The 16,135-nt window shown below is 36.6% G+C and overlaps 3 protein-coding genes across 5 annotated transcripts; 1 reads left to right on the top strand and 2 right to left on the bottom strand.

The window, feature by feature from the left end:
• Positions 1-2,565: 2,565 nt before the first annotated feature.
• LOC114759911 (uncharacterized) lies at positions 2,566-6,987 on the top strand. The gene is made up of 6 exons (XM_028949145.1): positions 2,566-2,779; positions 2,910-3,042; positions 3,644-3,747; positions 4,504-4,648; positions 4,735-4,875; positions 5,064-6,987. Exons 1-6 carry the CDS (start codon positions 2,739-2,741, stop codon positions 6,567-6,569), a joined length of 2,070 nt encoding a protein of 689 aa, XP_028804978.1. The 5' UTR covers positions 2,566-2,738; the 3' UTR covers positions 6,570-6,987.
• A 521-nt stretch (positions 6,988-7,508) lies between these two features.
• On the bottom strand, positions 7,509-9,703 carry LOC114759910 (protein ELF4-LIKE 4-like). Its single transcript, XM_028949144.1, has 2 exons — positions 9,455-9,703; positions 7,509-8,237 (listed from the first exon to the last, which is right to left on the bottom strand). Exon 2 carries the CDS (start codon positions 8,198-8,200, stop codon positions 7,853-7,855), a length of 348 nt encoding a protein of 115 aa, XP_028804977.1. The 5' UTR covers positions 8,201-8,237; positions 9,455-9,703; the 3' UTR covers positions 7,509-7,852.
• Positions 9,704-13,379: 3,676 nt separating this feature from the next.
• Positions 13,380-15,269, bottom strand: LOC114759908 (ras-related protein RHN1-like). Of its 3 annotated transcripts, none has more exons than XM_028949141.1 (7): positions 15,112-15,269; positions 14,814-14,891; positions 14,556-14,723; positions 14,343-14,391; positions 13,996-14,069; positions 13,818-13,911; positions 13,380-13,679 (listed from the first exon to the last, which is right to left on the bottom strand). In XM_028949141.1, the coding sequence occupies exons 1-7, from the start codon at positions 15,148-15,150 to the stop codon at positions 13,582-13,584; spliced, it is 600 nt and encodes a 199-aa protein (XP_028804974.1). In that variant the 5' UTR covers positions 15,151-15,269; the 3' UTR covers positions 13,380-13,581. The 3 variants fall into 3 exon arrangements, with proteins under 3 accessions (XP_028804974.1, XP_028804975.1, XP_028804976.1); XM_028949142.1 differs by having other exon boundaries at positions 14,008-14,069; XM_028949143.1 differs by having other exon boundaries at positions 15,108-15,184.
• Between the last annotated feature and the right edge of the window lie 866 nt (positions 15,270-16,135).

Here is a 16,135-nt window from a genome sequence, read left to right as displayed (position 1 = left end):
CTTTTAATGGAGACACGTTTTTTTTTTCTTTTAAAAGCCTAATTATATACTACTTTTGATCCTTAATATAAGATCCAGTTTGATTTTTATTTTGGTCCTAATATAAGACCCAATCTATTTTACCCTCATATTTATTTATTTATTTTTAATATAATCTTTCTAATAATCATAGTTCTAGCCAATAAACTAATCTAGGAAAAAATATCTATTTATTATAAATAATTAACTTAATTTATTTTCTTAATCTACTCATATTAGTCAATAAACTTTTATATTGGACCTAACCACCATCAATTTGTCATATGGAAGAATTTTCAAGCTGGAAGCCCTTTCAAGAAAAAAACAATATATATATTTGGAATTCCTGAAACGAATTATTTTTAGTGTGTTTATATATATCTGATTACTACCAATCAAACTCACACACAAACACAAACACGTCATAATCTTGACTGTGTCCAACATGTATTTGGTAACGAGTATTCGCACTTGTTTGGTAATAATTTGTTTTTATCCCATTTATACTCCAACAAAAGAATTTAAAAGGCAAGAAATATACTTGCCTCAAACCATACGGCACCAAGTTGGGATTTAGAACAAGTCCGAAGATGTATGTTTATACACTTCTGATCCTTAATATAAGACCTATTTAATAATTTGATTAGATTAAAGAAGTTAAGTAAGTTAGTTAATTATAAAAAATGTAACACGTTTTTCTTAAAACATCATAATCATATTTCTTAATACCGCCTCTCATTTTTCTACTTGATTTATAATTGAGGGAGTATCCATAGGAGTAACTTAGAGACAATTGATAAATATCAGAAATAGGTCTTATATTTAGGACTAAAACTAACTCAATAATTAAGTTCTATATTAAGCACGGAAGAGGATTACAGACTGGGACAAAAAGCAAACAATAGGCCAGGCTAAACTTAATTATGTTTCCCTTCGCCGTCCCCATCACAACCAGCCAACGTGCCTGCATTACTTTCATTTCGGCTAGCCACACTTTGTTGATCCCCAAATTCGCCTTTTTTTTTTCCTCTTCCTCGTAGCACAAAAATATAAATGCTTGAAGTCCTCTATTATTATTGTTGTTATTATTTCAAATTCATATGAAAATCAGAGAAATCAAATTAAACTATCAAATGCAATGAAATTTAAATGAGTGCTATCAAGTATTTAAATAGTTTGAATTAAATTGAATTGTTTTGTTGGTGCCGTTTCTTTTCAGGATGGGGAGGAAGAAAACAAAGCCGATGACTTCCAATTAAATGTTGATTCTTTGGACACGCAACTGCTGGATGGGGTGGACACAACTGGACGGATGATCAATTCTTCCACTCAGTCATGTGATATTCGCTATACGGATTTAAAGTTATATCTACTTCCTCAAATTTCAACAAATATGTACACACGGTGCATTCAGTACTCAATATAAAAGCTTGTTGAATAATCTAAATAAAATAAAAAAATTAATTAAATTAGTTATTTGTAATAAATATGTATTGTTTTTTTTTTACAATATTCTTACTCATCATACGTATTAGTTGAAACTACTATTTGATCAAATTTTTAACATATATAATTATTATAAAATTATCTTAGAAAATAAATAAATAACTATGAGAGACAAAATAGATTGAGAATTTATATTTATGATTAAATTGAAAGTCAAACTATCTTTTATATTAAGAGGTATTTTTTAAAAAAAAAACCTAAATATATATGTATATATTTTAATGTAATTTCCATCATTCAAGGACACGATGATTATTGTTTAAACAGTAGAGGCAAACACGTAACTCCTGCGCCTTTATTGGTTGCATTATTGAAGTTGAGCTCAGAGTGATAATATTAAGTCTTGGTTGACTCATTTGTTTAAGGATGAAGCTCGTCACAGAAGCAACACTCCCATCTTCTTTTTTCCCCCCACTTTTTTAAACATAAAGGTCAAATCACCAGCACAAAATTAATCGCGAATCACGATCACCAACATTATTATTGAAGGTGATCATAACCTTCCTTTACTTTTCCTCATCTCATGGTTATAAATTATGCATTTCAAGCGCATTCTTTCTTCCATTTTTATAGATGTCCACAAATAATTGTCATAATTAATACGTTCCTATTCGTAATTAATAAACGGAATTAACGTCTCCGTGATCTCTGTTTTTTTCCCTTGTGCTAAAAAACAGGATGGTCGAGTTTTGACACCCGTAGAACAGCTGAGGACGCTATTCCGTGGAGCACGCGCCGAAAAGATTCCCCGCCCAAAGAAGATGAAAATTAATGACTTTAAATCGTGACCGTCCGCTACCTTCTTAGACTTCAAAAAGAGTAATCGAATCTAGCGGTAAATGTCACTCCTTTTGATCCACATTTACATTCTTATCCTTAAGCGATAACAACCCTTCTATTTTATATCCCTAAAATATCCTTCCTAACGTTCACATGGGGGGTCTCATCGACGTTGACCCCACTTGGGTCCTGACGGCAAAAGCCAAAGGTCATTATCGTAAGTTTAAAATATGAATTGTCACTGCGTCAGACTCACTCAAGCCTTTTTGCTCTTTCCGAATTTAATTGCTCTCTCCTTATTCTTGTTCATCTTCTTGGTTGAGTTCTGTGCTATTGTTTTCTCTTGCCTGGATTGATCCAAGGGGAACCGCATGTTCTGAGTTGATTAGTTTGCGGAGTCGAGCTGCCGCGTTGACTGCTGTCTGAGATCCAACATGTTGGACGGCCTGCTTGGTCGAGGTTTTGCCGCTAAGTGGTTAGTTCTCTCACCTTGTTGCTGTGTCTCTGCTCTGTTTTGATTCGATTCGGTTGTTGATCATGAAGTATTTGAGAAAAATGTGAGAATGTGTTCATTTGTGTTTGGGTTTCCTTTTATATTTTCGCAGCAAAGCGCTGATCAAGCTGACCAAGAGTCGGATCGATGTGATAAGAAGGAAGCGAAAGGCGACTGAGAAGTTTCTGAAGAAAGACATTGCTGATCTGCTAGCCAATGATTTAGACGTCAATGCACACGGAAGGGTAATTGCTTTATTTGTTCATGTTACTTATGGTCTGGGTTTTGTTTGATTCTCCGGTTGCTTGAAGGCTGGAATGAATACTTTCGAGTATTTCTGGTTATTTGTGTGGTTGGTGCCGAGCATGTATATGTTTTGTATTTGCTGCTCTGCTGGTAATTGGAAAGTGCAATTTTCACTCTCGGGTAATATCCTAGGTTTGTCAAACAAATTAATTAATATAGAAGCAGAGGTAAAAGTACAAAAAGGAACCTAGTGGAACAACCTAAGAAGCGCCGACAAACATGACAAGGATTCCAGCACCCTGACATGATAAAATCTGAAGTGTCCTTGTGAAATAGTGTCATGACCGGTTTAAATTGATTGTGTGTGGGCAATGACTTATTCTTTGGAGTGACAGCTTCCTATCTGAGAACTGCTTCTCCCCCGCATTTTTGTCGTGATTTTCCATGGGTATCTGAATGATGACTATCTGTCTCTTCTCTTTATTTATTATCAATTATCAAGCATCTCAGAGACTTTCTAATTAACCCTATCCACAACTGCTTTTTATGTCCTATAATACTTTCTGAAAGTCTTGTCTTTCTTGTGAGGTTCTGAAACAGGCTGAAGGGCTGCTTGCTGAATTGACACTATCATCTTGTTATGATTTCGTTGAGCAATCGTGTGACTTTGTCTTGAAACACCTCTCAGTGATGCAGAAACTGAGGTATGAATCCTTTCCTGTGATTCCTGCTTAAACATTAATTTCATTTCGTTTGCTTGGCCAAAAAAAAAGAAGAGAATGATGCCCAGTCATGTCAATCTGCTGGACTTGTTGGGTTTATTATTCCTCGTACTCTAAAACAGCCTTCCATGTAGAGTAACGGTATGGCTCTTGGACAAAGGCACAACCGAACCACTGATCTACATGGATACAGATGGACATGAGATTTCTTATATGAAGTTCAATATCGATATGCCCTGTCACATTTTTAATCGGTTAACTTTTTGAATGAAACAAATGTATCAGCATCAGCAGTTTAAGTTGTTCACACATCACACTGGGAGTCCTTTCCTCTCTATTTGTTCCTAGCTAAGTGTTTGTTCTTGTTTTCTTTTAAAACTTCACTCATCAATATCATCATTTTCCTCCTTGCGTGAACATCAGAATATCTGACTGACATTCAGTCATGATTTCTGACAGCCTTTGTGGCCCTCACTGCTACATATAAATGTGTGGATTGATAGATTAAACTTATTTCTAGCTAGCTGTGAGCATTCGGTCTATCTTAGAATCAACTTAGTGGTGAGGGAGGAGGTATTTTATTTATAAAAGTTGTGTCTTGGCCAATGTGTTTGCAGTTGAGTGTGATAAATGCTCGCATGTGATTGCATTTGAGCAGCGATTTCAATCTTGTCCTGATATCCTCCCGTGTCAAGTTGGGATATTCATGAACTTTAATTGCTTCAATTTCTTTTACAGTGGATGCCCTGAGGAATGCAGGGATGCTGTATCGTCTTTGATGTTTGCTGCTGCAAGATTTTCTGATCTACCAGAGTTACGTGATCTTAGGCAGATATTCCAGGAGAGATATGGGAATTCCATGGAATGTTATGTGAATCAAGAGGTCACTCATTATGCTTGTATCTTTGTGTGAATTTTACATATCCCTGACCTGTTCCTGAAATGACGGGCTAAATTGCTTGTTTACAGTTTGCTAAAAATGCGAACTCAAGGCCTTTTACATTGGAGAAGAAGGTCCGCCTGATGCAGGAGATTGCTTCAGAGTTTTCAATAATGTGGGACTCCAAGACTTTTGAACAGAGGATGCAGAAACCCTCTCCTCTTGTACAGGTGCTGTTTTCAGCATTTCTTTTCAATTATATGAGGAACTTAGCTTCCTTATTAAACGGTGTTTTGCCAATTTTAACCTGCTCCAAGTAAAATTACCCTTTTGTACATTGTTTCTCTCTTATTAGGTTCTAAACCTGTTGGAGAATGTTTCTCAAAGTGGAATGACTTCTTATATATGACTTCTGCAGGATGGCAATAATTATAACTATAGCCGCTTGACTGATCATAATAAGCCATCACTTGGGAACAATGCTGTCATAAAAGGATTCAAGGGTGATGTTCCATTGCAGAAAAGTCCTGGCCGTCTTAAAGATGGGCATAGATTTCACAACCGCCAGGAAGCAGATATTTTAGTGAGTGATGATCATAATATTCGGTCTGAATCCAAACTCCCTAGACATGGAGTTGGGGAGACAAATGGTGGAAATGATGTCATTTCGAGAAGGAATGGCCATGACAATAGATTGCTGGGAAGGCTAGACTCTGCTACCAAGAAGAGTAATAGAGGTTATTGGAAAGAAGATTTTATGTTAGATCCAAATGGACCAGGTTGTTCATTGCAGGGTAAAAGAGTGGAACACATAGATGTTGGCACTAAGCGGCATGATGGTTTGGGCGATGCCGCTTCTCAAAAAGTAAGCCATGATACTGTAGTGGCCAAGAAGTCAGACTTGAATCCCAGTCACGCGGAAATGCATTTGAAGAGGGATGTCAATGAGCCATCTACTGCTAATCGCGTCAACCTACATGATACTGTAGCTGCCAAGAAGCTAGACTTGAATCCCAGTCATGCAGAAATGCGTTTGAAGAGGAATGTCAATGAACCATCTACTGTCAGTCGTGCTGGCCCACCTGACTTTTATGACTCGCAGGGGAAAGTTCAAAAGGACGAAACACCTAGGGTCAAGCCCCGCTACAATAATGCCCTCCCACCACCTTATGTTAAACCTAATTCTAAACAGAAGAACAGCGCATGCGAAGTCAATATGGGATCTTCAAATGTTGTTAGTGATGGCATCCCTAAGCATCCTTCAGTGCATGACCAGCCTCATGCTGCTGCTGTAGCAGAGAGGAGCCAATTAAGTTTGGATAATTCTGAACCAGATAGGCAGACCACTAGACACGCAAGGCGTGGCAGAAGGAGTCATGAAAAAGAACTCTATGATCAAGAAGATATGCCAGAAGTCCCTGTCTTAAAACCAAAATCCACGAGGCGGAAGCACTCAAAATCACGGTCTAGTCACAAGGATGACGGTGCAGAAGATGCTGAAGTTGTGACAAGAAAATCAAGGAGCAGGACAAAGGATGAATCAAGACCTCAACATGGCCTGCAAACTCTCTTTGATGGTGAGCAGCATCGAAATGATGAAGAGGAAAAGATGATAGATAAGTTACTGATTCATTATAGTAAAAAGCCTTCCATCCCTCTTCCTGAAAAAGCAAGAAGAAAGTCCAAAAGTCGTCATGCACATCAAATGGATGACGCAGTTGAAGAGACGCCAGAGATGGTTACCCTTCCACCTCGATCCATTTCCCTTCCTCGTGAAGAAACAGGAGCAGAAAAAGCCAACAAAGTATTTACTCGTGCTGCTACATTTCAGGCAGACAGATCAAATGAAGCTCGACACGTACACCCCAAGTTACCGGACTATGATGATTTGGCTGCAAGGATTGCAGCCTTGAGAGGAAGCTGAAGTTAGCTCCACATGTCCATTTCCCCTCTTTACATGGACATCAATTGAGGTGATCATGACCTTCCCCATAGAATCTCACGTTCTGGTGTTAAAGATAGAACGGGGGTGCTTCAATAGCAATTTATGGCCTTCTGGCTGGACGTTCTCAGAACTAATAGGTTATGCGTTTCACCCCTTCTTATGACTGTAAAATAGAAGTGTCTGTAAGTAGAGTTTCGGTGCTCATGCTTGATTCAAATCGATGACAAAGATGAGATAGCGCGTAGTTTGGCAGGGTTCTTATTTATCCCCTCTTCTCACACCTCGAAACTAAAAGGTTGTAACAGTTTTATTTATTGAACAATACTCTTCATGTTTCTTTTTTGGGTGATGATACTAATACTTTTTCATTCTATCTATGGTGATAAATTACTGTCCACACTGTTCTCTTTAACTGCAAATGCAAGTGAAGTTGATATTGAACAGAGTAATCCGATGCAGTGATAAGATTCCTGATGGCGGATGGATTCCTAGCAAGTGTTGACGTGGAGAAGTTATCTCGAAACACTGAATAAAACGCGCAATGATCAATATGACCTCAACGGCTAGTTGGAAATTGTGAAGCGAACGCCGAGAAGTGTGGATAACTGGATATGTTTTTATTTTCCTGAAGTTCGAATTTTTAAAATAGTAAAACTTTTATACAAGATAAATAGAGCAAAAGTCATTGAAGGACGATCACTCCTTTTCTGCTTTATAAATAAACAAGCAAAGCCTGGCTTCCTCCCGGACGTAGGGATAGATTGGGTACGTACAACACGTAAATTGTTTAGCTTTAAATATTTTTAATGTAAAACAAACACTTGAAATAATAAGTTGACAGCCTTTAAATTTCGTAAAATGAATAATATATTTGCAACTAAAACTGTTCATGCAGCAGACGTCCATTTATCGGAAAAATAATAACTGAATCTTAGACAGGATTTCGAATATATGATGATCCCTGGAAAAAATCATATCCAACACCAAAGTATGCCTTACTTTTTTTACATGATAGCTCAGATTCACACCAACAGCTTCTTATTATTATTATTATTATTTTTTTGGTTAAACAAAAGTTTGTGCTAAATCTTAAGGACCTAACAAGGGCAGGTTAGCATCATAATTTAAAAAGCATTTGTAAAGTTACTTATTAACTAATTATTAATAAAGTCTTCACATAGGTAATGGGACTTGAACAATCCATGCTTTATGAGACGTGGAATCACATTCTTACCAACTAACCGCCCTTTAGTTGACAAGTGTTAGTTGATTCTAATTCTCTTTTGACTAACTTTTCCATCAGATTTGAGAGTCCCACTGGAGTCCCCTTCGGAAGAAGCTTCTCGAGACTTCAAACAAGAACTGGAAAGAGCAGCATAGAGATCAACCACCCTTCTGATATTGTTATTCAGTTCTTTGATCAAACCCACATTTCTACTCAGGTTTTGTGGCATGTTTGACAAGTGATTTTGATTGATCTCATTGATTAGCAATCTGTTTTGATCCAAAATGTCTTGGGCTTGCAGCAAGTTCTTCTGAAATGCCTGAATGATGCTGCCATCTACTTGGACAGCTGTATTGTCTATGTCTCCAAATATATCACCTTCCATTCCAACTAAAAATTTATGATTTAATCATCAAATTTTTCTGCAAAGAAAAGTGAGCAGAAGTAAGATATTTCTTGCTATATTTGCAGAAACAAAAGCTGTTTAGAATCGGGCTAAATTGAAACAGGATTTTTGTTTTGGAAACATTACTGACAGACTCTATTATAGATTTGATTACTTAGTTTAAGTACATTATCATATTATCATATTTACCTCAATCTTGTATCACTTCCATCAAACAAAGGGCAGGAAGGGATTGCATAAAGATTTACAAAATCCAATTATATATGGTCATTGAAAAAAGAAGAAGAAGAATCACACTCTTTTCAGTATCACCATGATTGTAAAAAGATCCAATTTAAAGATTCATAGGATCAAAATAAAAACCAGACAGAACAACTTTTTCCAGACTTAAGGCAGGATTCTTCTTTACATCAAAGAACATTTTCTTTTGCTGCTTTCACAAGCAGCTCCCTAAGTAGTGGGGGTTACAAAAGCGAGTCAGTTCCGGAGAAAATGCTCTGCTTCAACAAACTAGGCCAACCCACAAACTGGTGGTGAAACAACTTTCATTCTTCTCCAAGAAAATAAGAATGAGAAGATGCAAAATGATGAAATTATAACGCGTATTCAGAGAAAACAATCAATCCAGAAAGCTCATAAGCAATAGACAGAGACAGTCATTTGAAGCTACAAGACCATTCCCATCTTGATCAACTTTACTCGCCTTAATTTTAAGGGTCTAAAATTAGGATTATCAAAATGAGAAATTATTTTATGAATCCAAAACTTTCCAAATTCCTTACTTTAGCCAATATTAACACTTAAACTTCTGTATCGGTTTGAAACATGCGTCTACCTTCTTTTTCAACATCACGTAGTCAATCAAAAAGCCCAGAATCTAAAACTCAAGATCAATTCTCCTAAATTTTATATGAAATCATTTTCCTGTCATATCTATCTCCTTAGACCTCTTATTAACCATATTAAATCAAGAATTGCACAATTTCATGTAAATCCCCAATTTGGCTAAAATGAATATTTAGGGAAGTCAAGGGGGGAAAACTCTTCAAAAACTCAAGCAAAAGGTAAAACGTTGCTTATTCTACCTCTCTATCATCAATTTGTAAGCATAAACATTAATGAACAAGAGTTTCTCTCGCTACTCTCTCTCTCTCTCTAAATGGAAATTAAAATGGCAAGGGTTCTCAGAAAATAAGTTGTTTTTCCCACTATCAAAATGATGTGCACACTTACCTTTACTTTATTAATCGGTTTATATCGCCGTAAACAGCACTTTGAACTCCATTGAATTCCTCAGTCTTGGAGTTTCATAGAAGTAAGACCGCCCACTTGAAGCTTTTGAAAGGTTGAGAAATTTCTCTGAAGGGGTTTGTCTTTATGTGAAGGGTTTTAGGAAAAATATCAAGCCTTTTCCTTTCTCTCCCTTCTCCCAGTTTTTCACGCGATTTTTGCAGGACTTCGTTAGTCCTTACAGTGCCTCAGCTTTCTACGAGGAGAAAGATGAAGAAAACCTAAAAAAGTTGAGTTTGCTATTAAACCATCCAAATTTAAAAAATTTTGTTTTCACCCCAAAAGTGAAAACTCATTTCAATTCAATCATGTTTGTCTAACATTTTCACTTGTAGTCCTTGTCCTATTTGCCATTCACAGAGACTGATTCTATAATACTATCTCGGGTCCTAATTATAAGAGCTAGTTAACTGATTTGATAATATTAAAAAATAAGTTAAATTAGTTATTTGTAATAAATAGATGTTGTCTTTCTTAAAATATCCCTGTTAATCAAATATATTGGCTGGAACTACTATTATTAGAAGGACTATCTTAAAAAAAATAAATATGATAAATAAAATATATTAAAGTCTTATCAAAGACAAAAATAAAAATCAAATAAAATATTATATTAAGAATTAGAGGTAGTATGAAGCTAGCGCCAACTCGAAGGCCGCGTGACGCTGTGACCCGAGACCATTCAGACGTTGGGTCTATGCAAGTGTTCGCATTTTTATGCTGCCACAAAGTTTGGTGCTCATTGTACTCTATAGCTTGTCCCCTTTGACAAAATTTATCTGGTTCTTACTAATCTTAATTTTAATTACTGGACTTTTAAGAAGTTTTAATGTTGATATTTATATTTAAGTTAAATTATATATTTAGTCTTTTAATTTTATATAGAGTTTTAATTTAACCCCTTAATTTCAAAAGATATACTTCTAGTCATTTAACCTTTATAGTCAAAAACTTAAAAATATATTTTTTTAAGTTAAAGAACCAAATTAAAAGCTTATATAAAATTAAAAAACCAAATATATATTTTATCTTTATATTTAATAATGTTGACTAAAAATTAAGGTGAATTAAATTCAAAGTTTAAACTAAATCCCTATGAAACTATAAAAACTAAAAATTATGATTTGAAAATAAAAAACTAAAATTAAATTTGGACGAAACTGTAAGTGCTCACAATAATAGTATTTTTTTTAAGTTTTTCAATTTACCAAAGTATTTAAAACATTACTCCTTTCGGTTTTTATTATAAGTTTTAAATAACTAATTCATAGATAAGAAACAATTAGTTAAAATTAGTTAAAAATAATAAATATGTTAGAAATATATTTTTGTTTTTAAAAGATCTTATAATAAATGATAAAAGGATAAAAGAGAATGTATAAAAAAAATATGATAAGAAACAAAATAATTAAGGGCAACATTAAAAAAAAATACATTAAATGTTAAAACAAATCCAAATTAAAACTTATAAAATAGACCATATCTTTTTTAAAATTTAAAACTTATAAATAAGACTAGAGGGAGTGTTTTTTTTTTCATTATTTGAATATCATGGATCACCAATTCACCATTCCGTTAGTGATGTGCTCATGAAAGAATACAACTTGAATAGCGTGGCTCACAATGTAATTTTATTTTGGCCAGCATGATATAATAATGCTTCCCGCCAAAAATGGAATCTCAGTTCTCACTCCTCTCGCATATATAATTACTGCAACTCTTTTTTACTGCCTGCCAGATAAAAGGCAGAGGCCAGAAGCAGGGCTCCAGAAAGATGAAGGGCACATCAAAAGTGATCATGGGTGCTACATTGGTCATGGTGGTCAGCCTTGCCGTCGTTCTTGGCCTCATCCTAGTTCTCCTTGCTGAGCTCTACTGTTCTCTCTTACTCCGCCGCCGCCGCCACCTCAGAAACACCGCGTCCCCTTCCATTCCCACCGCCACCAGAACCGATGCGTCATCATCATCATCATCGCCACCTTCAGCAGCCCGTTACCCTCAACACCAATCTCCTCCTCCACCACCCTTTGGTAGCATTTATGCACATGGTGTTCTCCAAGCTCCAAGAAATTTTCTGTTTCCTTCACTTGCTCACAACGACGACAAGGCCGGACCAAAGTTGCATCATTCTGAGCTTCTTCAAATCCAGCAAACCCAACAACCAGTTTCACAGCCATACCATCAGATTGGACTTGTCTCTGCTTTTTCCCCACCTGCACCCTTCATGCCTGATAAGGCTCCCCCAAAGCCAACCCAACAGGTCCCTGAGCAATGTAGCATCATCAGTGGAACCATTCCTGTTTGTTCTGACAATCCTAACAGCGGCGGGGAACACCTTGTGTATATTTCGAATCCCATTTACGAAAACGAGGAAGGCAAGTGTAGCAGTGGGGCGGATACTTCGTTTGAAACGCCCGACACTTCACCTTCTCGTTTGGAAAGAAGTGGATCCTCCGGCGATGATGATGAGGTTGAAGCTGAGATATCTGGTTCGCCTCCTCTATCTCCGATGAAGAAGCTCCCTGCACAGGCTTGCTCGGTTTCTCTTAGCAATGGCAGGTCATTCGGCACTTCAGGCAGTGATTCCCACAGCATCAATGGCCCCTCATCATCATCCTCAGCCTCCCCTTGTACTTCTCCTTCATGGTGATTCAGCAGTGACGCATCCAGTCTTTTTGTTTTTTTAGTAGTCCAGTGAATCTGGGAATTCTGGTTATTATTGGTAAGATCAAAAGTAATAGCAGCATTGGGCAAAGCTAAGGGAGAAAGCTGGGAGTACCTATTTTTGCAGGCAGGCCATGGCCCTGGCACATTCATCTAAGTCACGCCTGTGCCTGCTCAATCTTCACCTCGCTTTCCGTTCCTTTCTGGAGTAGTTACCTTAGGGAAATGCATATTAGTTTAGTTTTCACATAGCTTGTACTTGGTTTTTTGTGAAGTTGTTGCTTTCCCAGTAGCTCTAGTCATAACGATTTACTCTATTTCTCCTCTTGTCTGAGTCTCTGTGTTTTTGGGGATAAGGTCCATAAAGATCGTAAAACTTGGGAGAGTGCACCTGAATTTCCAAGGTGGCTTAAAAGAAAATTCTAAAATCTGTTCTTGTCGTTCAGAAATCTTTATATATATCAACTAAAAAAAGAATACTTAAATGTGATTGTTTTTATGAAATTAAATGCAATTTTTAAATAATTTTCCGTGCATTTACATCACCTGGCTGATGCTAGTCAGTTTCAATTAAAATACTGTATCTGTTTTTGGAGGGACCTCGAGTAATGATTCCAATGCATTGAAGGCTATAAACTAGTGAAAAAAGAAGGCGTCAGCTTTGTCCATTTCGATGAGGATGAACCCCAGTTGTTCTACAGTAACTCCATTAGCCACCGGGCTCCAGTTTTTCCAGACGTTCACTGCATTGACTCTGCATGTCATGTTCAGTCTAATTTATTATAATATATACCACAAAGGAAGTCCCATTCTTGTAAGAATATAATCGACAGAGACTGCGAAGACCCTTCATCGTATTTCAATTTCTTCTGTCTTTTTAATACTCCATTTGATGAAAGGATGATAGCAACGACTTGGGAGTTTGAGATACAAGCAAATTCGGTCAAATATCTGGTTCTGTGCGTTGAGGAGATAATTGTGTGGCGCCTCTGACTTGTAACATTGACGAAAGTAACGTCTTTGATGTCTCTGTGAGTCTGTTCTCATTTAAGATTTTATGTATGGGACCATTTTTCGATCCCCGTATGTCACACAATTAATGGTTTACGAAGCGCCTATTTTCCTGAATTATTATGGTATATGTTTTGTTGATGTCTTAAAATGTGAATTGAAGACATTGTCCCCAGATAGAGTGCTCTTCCTATTTGAGTGTTGTGGGCAGCAAATCCTCATCTCATTGGAAACTACTGTATATATTTACAGAGAGGAGCCTACTCGAAAAGCAAAGCTATTATTGCATGAAATCTTTGTTTCTTTCTCTCTGAACAAGTAGGGAGAAGCACCACCCAAAAACACAACATAACAGGATTTCAGAAGAAGATCAAATCATATATCAAGTGAAGAATTCATGAAAAGCAACAAGGCAATGTTCTACTTTCTTGGGCACTGCTGTGCAGCTCGATTCCAGCTTGACGGGAAGGGTTCGCTCTAGCCAACATCTTAGCTGCCAAAACAAAAATTTGTGTTTCTTTAATAAACATAAGTAGATTAAAAATCGGTCATTGGCTTAATTATTAGGATTCACGAGATTTTGCATGTGGCTATCTATAATAACTAGAGAAGGGAATTGAAAAGTATTCACCTATGTCATAAAAGAGCTCGTTAACATTTTCTGCAGTTTTTGCTGAAGTTTCCATGAAGAACAAGCCGTTTTCTCTGGCATATTGCTCTGCTTCCTGCATCAATTTATTCAGTTTTGATCATTTGAAACATCAGTGACACAAGAAATTGATGAAGTTGGAAGAATGCATTAGAACTACCTCATTTCCTACCGCTCTTTTGGCTGCCAAATCAACCTTATTAGCTACCAAAAACATAACCATACCCGGTTTTCCTGATGAAAACAGCATACTATACATCAAATTAGGAGCACATTAATCTTAACACATTCTTTATCATAATTATCTTGAAGAACAAAATTTTGCCTGAGTGTAGGGATGGAGTACAGAGAATTTTATTCTATACAGTTTTTAATCACTTGAATGCAATTCGTACTTCTGAACATTGAGATTTGATTCTGAGCTTGATCACGAAATTCCATAAATCATAATTCTTTTTGCATCCAGTGGAATGAACAAATGGTGAATCTGTATCGGATATATCTTACCCTGTTTTTGTACTTCCTGAACCCACTTTTTGGCTCTCACAAAGGAATCCTAAATCAAAACACAAACAACTTGGTCACATGGGCATGGAAGACCACTGCTTCTAGTTCAGAACTTGCACAATGAGTCACAGCATGAGCAAATATCAGAAAGAAAAATGGCAAGAAAAGTGAAGGAAAGAAATAATGGTAAGGAAGTCCCATGAATATATGTACCTTGTTCGTGATGTCATAGACCACAATAGCAGAAGCGGCACCGCGATAATACATAGGAGCCAAACTGTGGTATCTCTCCTGCCCTGCTGTGTCCCATATATCTAATCTTATTGTCCCCTCGTTTAGTGACAGTACTTGTGTGAAGAATGCTGCCCCAATTGTTGATTCCTGCACCAAATCACTTTTAATTGAAGGCAAAATCCACTATGAAGGCCGAAAGAAAGTCAGAAAATGAAAGACATTATTAACAACACCAACCTGGTACTCATTAAAATGGCCTTTCACAAACCTTAGCACCAAACTTGTCTTCCCTGCTCCCATGTCCCCAAGAATAACCTACCAGATCAATATATTATAGGTGATGATCGAACAGCGTTAAACATCTGTTTCTGTCATATAATCAAATCGAAAGGGGAATACATGTATGCCCAACAGTAATTAATGGAAAAGTTCATTTCATTGCTTCTCTAATCTTATCATTTCCCCAGTAACAACACGTTATGAATCGTTCGTTATCAAATGGGGAAATAAAATTGAAAGGGGAAGACATACCCACCAGTTTGGCTTGGGGACCCTTGTTTCCTGGCCTCGACATAGCTAATCAAAGGGATTAAGAAAATCAAGTGTTGGGCGTTCTCGAGAAAGTTTTTTCCATATTGAAATGAGAAGCAAGAGATGGCAATGAATATGCCGACACCAGAAAAAGAAACAAGGGTTTTTCTTTTTAGGACCAGAGAAGACTGGTAGTTTATTCCGTTGGACTGGTAGGTCCGCTTTAGCTGTATCATATATATGAATGTGTGGGTAATATATTTGTTCAGACTAACCTTTTAATAAGACAACTGGGACAGAGACATGTTCTTAGCTCAAAATATGGGATCTCTATATATTAACATGACGATTTGATTTGCAGAAAGAGCCATATAATAACATGGCAAGTTCAAGAACACTCTCTGCAAATGAATGGAACGACTTTTGCTTTCACAAACGACTCTGTTCTTATCCACTCGTAATGTGGTTTGCTGTGATATCTCCGTTTTGGTTTCAGAAGTAGTGCGTTGCAACGTGGAAATATCCAAAGGACACCGATTAGTCAACGTGGTTCGTAAACTCCGCGCGGCCTGTACATGCCACTGAAGCAACCACTGATAGTTTGATACTTTGATGTCCAAAATTTAATGAATATTTGTCCAAATTTGTGCGAATTTAAAAGCGAATTGACTTGCATGCTCAAATAGAGGAAGCACTTCTTGTTACCACAGAATTTACCATTTATTAATTCCACAATGCAAATTATATTCTGACAGCTGAGACTTGCTTTTGGATTTCCGAATCTTTTTTACCCACTTCTATGCTAATTTAATCTCAGAATTTCACTTTTAGTTTACATTTTCACCTAAGTGTAAGTAGTTTTCTTGTGTGCAGGATTTCAACTTTGATTTACCATTTAGTGCGCTACTAACTCCTTTTACCGACACAGTTTTGGTGGGTTGATACACTACAAAACTATTTAAAATAAAAGGAATAAAACAAAGCGAGAAAAATTCTGGTAAAAAAATTAAAACAAACCAAGAAAAATA

The sequence above is a fragment of the Neltuma alba genome, unplaced genomic scaffold, assembly GCF_004799145.2.
Source record: "Neltuma alba isolate B1F8T4 unplaced genomic scaffold, ASM479914v2 tig00010916_pilon, whole genome shotgun sequence".
Lineage (NCBI taxonomy): Eukaryota > Viridiplantae > Streptophyta > Magnoliopsida > Fabales > Fabaceae > Neltuma > Neltuma alba.
The sequence above is the reverse complement of the archived record's forward strand: the minus strand, read 5'-3'. Positions and strand labels throughout refer to the sequence as shown.

Excerpts from the sequence above, each read along its gene's own strand:
- LOC114759910 (XM_028949144.1), bottom strand. The coding sequence starts at position 8,200 with ATGGAAGGTGATATATTTGGAGACATAGACAATACAGCTGTCCAAGTA.
- LOC114759911 (XM_028949145.1), top strand. The coding sequence starts at position 2,739 with ATGTTGGACGGCCTGCTTGGTCGAGGTTTTGCCGCTAAGTG. Across the intron at positions 3,043-3,643 it reads ACGTCAATGCACACGGAAGG|GCTGAAGGGCTGCTTGCTGA; the intron begins GTAATTGCTTTA and ends GTTCTGAAACAG. Across the intron at positions 4,649-4,734 it reads AATGTTATGTGAATCAAGAG|TTTGCTAAAAATGCGAACTC; the intron begins GTCACTCATTAT and ends GCTTGTTTACAG.
- LOC114759908 (XM_028949141.1), bottom strand. The coding sequence starts at position 15,150 with ATGTCGAGGCCAGGAAACAAGGGTCCCCAAGCCAAACTG. Across the intron at positions 14,724-14,813 it reads GCCATTTTAATGAGTACCAG|GAATCAACAATTGGGGCAGC; the intron begins GTTGGTGTTGTT and ends GATTTGGTGCAG. Across the intron at positions 14,392-14,555 it reads TCTATGACATCACGAACAAG|GATTCCTTTGTGAGAGCCAA; the intron begins GTACATATATTC and ends GTTTTGATTTAG.